The sequence below is a fragment of the Copadichromis virginalis genome, linkage group LG14 (assembly GCF_057382275.1).
Source record: "Copadichromis virginalis isolate Kocher_CV1m ecotype Utaka linkage group LG14, C_Virginalis_male_GT1.1, whole genome shotgun sequence".
Taxonomy (NCBI): Eukaryota; Metazoa; Chordata; class Actinopteri; order Cichliformes; family Cichlidae; genus Copadichromis; species Copadichromis virginalis.
The window spans coordinates 26698070-26703320 of record NC_140631.1 but is presented as its reverse complement, the minus strand read 5'-3'; the positions used below and the strand labels follow the sequence as shown (position 1 = coordinate 26703320).

The 5251-nt window shown below is 41.0% G+C and overlaps 1 protein-coding gene across 1 annotated transcript; it reads right to left on the bottom strand.

Annotated features, from left to right (window-relative positions):
* Positions 1–612: 612 nt before the first annotated feature.
* On the bottom strand, positions 613–4168 carry dnajc30b (DnaJ (Hsp40) homolog, subfamily C, member 30b). Its single transcript, XM_085430182.1, has one exon. It carries the CDS (start codon positions 4142–4144, stop codon positions 3044–3046), a length of 1101 nt encoding a protein of 366 aa, XP_085286308.1. The 5' UTR covers positions 4145–4168; the 3' UTR covers positions 613–3043.
* Between the last annotated feature and the right edge of the window lie 1083 nt (positions 4169–5251).

Genomic DNA, 5251 nt, shown 5'->3' with positions numbered 1-5251 from the left:
TTTTGCACGCTTTCTCCAGTTATTCCCGCTGAGACGTCACAGGTCAAAAGTTCAGGCAGGTAACAGACTTGAGAGTTTCAACAAACATATTCTCATAAAGTGCCGAAAGTAGCACAGAGACAAAAAGAGACCTACTTATGAGTCTGTGTTAACAGAGGTATGAAAACTCATATGTACCGTGGGTTTGCTCGCTGTTTGTGTGTTTATATTTAATGCAACCACCCACCTTTATTCTATGATTAAGCTCTACGGCTGACATAAAATGACCTGCCATACTTTCATGCTCCCCACGTAGACTCATCAGGGTGGCCAGTGATCTCAATTTAAAAAGCCACAGTTTACAAATGTTTGACTTATGCTAGACAACAAGTTAAAGACATGAGTCAATATTTGTAGTGCTTTTATGTCTTTAATATGTTACAGCTTGCATGCATTCATACTCACACAAAGAGCCTCTGGGAGCCTGTCAGGCCTCCAGTTGTAACCTAGTGATCATTTCGTTGTGCTCAGATGCCCTCTACAGGTCAGCTCTTGTAACATTGGGGGGGACAAACACGGGTGCTCTGTGCACATAGTATTTAAGTAATAATTATTTTCCTGCAAACACCAATACAGTATCATATAATGCATTTTTTATTATTAATTTCTATTCATGAGGACATGATACAGTTATCTCACAAAGAAAAAGAAATCTGGATTCAGCAATTTCCTAATGTTGTAAACCTGCTCAACATTTGGCAATAAACCCCTTTCTGATTCTGATTCTGAAACTAAAACGTAATCGCTTCTAAGCTGGGCTGAATCCTCGGCTCAGGTAATTATTAGGTAACTGCAGCGCTTTCAACTCACAGCGAGAATACAAGAAGGGTTTGAGTTCTTTGGCCGGGGACTTTATCTCTGTACCTTTATAGGTTCTCTCCCTTTACACATGCATGTTAGAGTAACGTGTAATTCTAAATTGGTCATAGGTGTGAATGTGAATATGAGTGCTTGTCTCTCTGTGTTAGCCCTCCGTGTTGTTGTCCTCTGCTTCTGGCAGCTGGAACAGACTCTGCCCTGATGCTGAATCAGTTAGGAAGAAAAGGGATGCACTGCACAGTTTTGTATTTTTCGTACTGGAGCTTTCCTCACACATAATAATCGACTTTAAATTTAAATTTTACAATACATAAACATATTTACACTGAAATACATGGAAGGAGGTGCAAGTATGTAATGCAACTAATACCAGCTTAATCTTATATGGAAACTTGTTTTTGCCACTGAAAAGTCAAAATAAGGAACAAGATTGTAATTTTAAATTTTGACTTATGTATGGCAAAAAATATATATTTGGTACCAAATCTTTTTTTTCCCCAGTGGGACAAAAAAAAAAAAAAAAAATCCATAATCTTCAAATTTTACTAAAGTGATTTTTCCACATTACAGAGCTGGAGTATAAGGAAGGCCAAAAGAATTGTGCATTATACAGGAAGGACAAGTTGAATGATCTTCGTCCTTTTGCAGAAGTTTGATAGACAGAAATCAACCTGAACCACCAAAAGCTGTCTGACTTCAGCCTGCTACTACAGAAAATAGTATAGGTGCTAGAAAGACTAACCCAAGTCTATGCCAGGTACATGGTTTGCAACATGTTTCTACACCTATTTCATAGATGCACAGAAAAGAAAAAGGGTCCAAAGAAGTCAAAGCTCCAGCAACATTTGCAGTATAAAGAACAGCTTTGTGATTTTTACCAGCCTGCTGCCTTCATCAGGGTAATCTTAATACTACAGGTGTTGTTGGAGCTTTGACCTCTTAAGACATAAAAACATGAAATGAGGTAATGAGGACATCACCCATACACTGAGTGTATCAGGGGTGTCAAATGCAGGGCCCTGGTAACACGAACCGTTACACTACAGGACAGCAGCGACATCTTTAACTTGTTCATAAAATCCACAAACATCACTGTACATGAGTGAAAATGGGTCAAAGTTATTGTTGCTTTTGTTAGTTACAACAGCTACATGTGAAGGTTTTGTGCTTTTGCAGGTCCACTGTGGTGTTTAATGCGGGTTTCGCTCCAATCATCCGACTGTGGATCAAAATGGGCTGCCGGTGACTACAATGACTTTGACACCCCTGACTTACATTCAAGTCCCCAACCTGTGGGGTGGTTTACAGTTTCCACTGCCTTCGATCCATCGCCCTTCTACACGTGGAGAAACTGAAACATTCAGTTGTTGTCGTACAGCATCCCTGCCTGTCTCAACCAGGTTTTGCTTTCTGTAATCATTCCTCATGTTTACACTGGTCATTAAGGACGTGTTCACACCATGTGTGCATAGTGCTCACAATGAACCAATACATACAAAAAAAAGGGACATTCAGACAAATGCACAACCTGATTTTCCACTTAGCGTAGGCACAGGTTGTTGGATTTAAGCGATCCTCTTCTTAAATGAACTTTCAAAACCTTCAAAACCCAGTCTCTTTGTTTCCCTGAAAAGCAGTTCCACCCTGAGCTCAGGCAGATATAGAAATAGTGAGCTGCCAACAAAAGAGCCTGTCTTTCAAGAGGACATCCTCTTTGAAATGGGGACAGCTGAAGGCTCATTTTAGCTTCAGTTTTTTGACTGGAAGGGGAAAACTGGGGCTTTTGTCCAACATCGCTTACAATAAAAACACATCATGCGTGATTTAAAGGTCAATTCTATGTCCTGTGAACTATTAAAATGAAGCCTGGCCTCTTTTTTGTCATCACTAAGCATGAACAGGAGGAATGACTGTAAAAAGCAAGAACTCTTTTGGTTTTTTTCAATCGAAGACTTGAGAAATGAACCCATGTTTTTAAACAATCAGTATACAGTACAGACACGGAGCCTAACAAGTTGCTGCTTGAAACAGCTTAAATAATCCGAGTGAGACGGTTTGTTTACTCCTGAAAACAACTGAACCTCTTCAGCTGTCAGCAACTGTGCAAACACTTCCCGTCTCCACCTCCTCACCCTGAGAGTCATAAAGTGCAGCCCCAGAAGCGCCTCCGGCTGCCGCTTCTATTTCAAGGCCCGTTGACATTGATAATAATTAGCCCTGCCATGGCCAGCAGCATTACCACAGCCACCTCCATCATTTTCTTCTGCCTCCACCTGCTATGATGCTTCTTCAGCTCCTCCTCCATCCGCTGCTTCCTGGCTCTCTGGTCCTTCTCTCTCTGCAGCTGCTCCCCGTAGTGAGCCTGATAAAAGGCATCAAAATCAAATATGGGCCTCCCTCCAGGTTGGGAGAACTGTCTGGCTCTCTGCTGAGGTTTTTGTTGGGAGCCCGTGGATCTGCTGGAAGCCTCCTTGCTGGAGGGTCTGCCTGCATTTTGGATGTCTGCCCGGCTCAGGATGCCGCGGTCGTACTTCCTCCTCAGGCTGATGTTTCCCAGCACGGTGTAAGCCTCGCTGATATCAGAGAAGCGCTGGGTGGCCTCCTTGCTCCCGGGGTTCTTGTCAGGGTGGTAGATGAAGGATTGCTTGTAGTAAGCCGTCTTGATCTGAGACTGCGTGGCACTGAGAGACACTTTGAGGATGTCATAATAGGCAGTCCTGCTCCTGTGCAGCAGAGGAGCGTCTTCTGACCTCCAGCTGTAGCTTCTAGCTGCTGTGAAACTTGACTTCAGGGCGTCATGGAGCAGATTCAGACCGTGTCCACTTCCCAGCCTGTCTGATCCAGGATCTGCCAAGATGAAGGTAAGCGTGCAGAGAGCTCGGCGCTGTTGGGGGGACCTGAAGGCGTCAGGGTGGATGGAGACAGCTGCTGTCGTCCACAGTCTCATCCTGCAAAGCAGCAGCTTCTTCTGGAGGAAAAGAGCAGCTTTATGAGCTCGCAGGCTCCCCGTGTTTTCTAAAAATTCGGTGAAACCGGAGGCAGCCGCACTCTCCAACACCTGACTCCCGCTTTCCTTCACTGTGGAAACTTTCTCTGACCTGAGAAGTGTTTCTGTGCTTTCTGAAGCTGACTGGACTGATTTCTCTGTAACCCGACCGGAAACGAAGGCATGGTTTGTTATAAGACACCCGGGACTTCCTCCGGGGCACACGGCTCGACTCTGGCTGGTTTTGAGAGCAGACAGCCGGTAAACTCCGTTCCCCAGCCTTTGACCGACCTCTGCCATTTTACCGAGCAGGGGCCGGAAAACAGCTGCAGCATCCGGCGCGTGAGAGAAAGAGGACCCAATCAGAGTCAATGTTTACAGGAAGTAGTCAAACACAACCGACCAATCATTTAGCAGAGCACCAGTAACATAAAGATCAACATTAACACGTTATTTCTCGTGTAAAATTAAAGGAAATTAGGACAATTGATTATCTTTATCTTCTACAATGTAAAAAAATTTGAGAGAGATTTAATTTAAGTCCTTTTCTTTTAATGAAATGACAATTTCTCATTCTTAAAACATTATTTTTATTTTCTTTTGTAATGTAAAAGACAGAGTAGCTACCCATGCAACAGCGTCACAACCTTTGATAAGATAATTCCAACTTTGTTACTGTGTGATTAATTAAACGTGAATTTTATAGAGGAAAGGGTTTCTATCTCTCTGGATGCAAAGTAAGACGGATAAGAGGATTTCATGAATGAATTAGTTTCTGCATAAAGTTCCTGTTTTTGTTGGAGTCAAGAGGAATGAGAACCTGGATAAAGGTGCAAAAAATAGACAATAAATCATATCACAAAGATGCAGCACGATGAAAAGATATATTAAAAATAAACAGTAAGTTGGTGATGATATGGAGGGCCAAAAATGATTATAATTAGTGATTATAATAATGTAATAAATATAGTATTAAAAATATGGCAATAAATCTGATTTAAATCTGATTTTTTTCATTACAGTTAATCTACAAATATTATTATTTGAGATTTATCTCAAAATGTTGCCCTCTCAAAATCAACAGCAATAATAAAAGAATGTGCTAGATTAAAGTCGAAAGATCCAAGATCCAGATTTTAAGTTGAAGTAGTAAGTATTGCAAATTTGCTACGAAAAATAATGTATAAGTATTGGGACCACATTCAGAATAAAGTATTAGTCGTTTTTTTTCTAACAATCTATTCTCAATTAATTAAAAAAAATGAACTTCCAGTTCGACTTCAATCTTTTCTTTACTAGCATTTCTAATTTTGAGAATTAAGTCAAAATTTGAGATAATAGTACTATGTTAGGATCAAAGTAAAAATGTATATTGATAATAAAAAATGATCTTTTCATATGTTTTCA

Excerpts from the sequence above, each read along its gene's own strand:
- dnajc30b (XM_085430182.1), bottom strand. The coding sequence starts at position 4,144 with ATGGCAGAGGTCGGTCAAAGGCTGGGGAACGGAGTTTACCGGCTGTCT.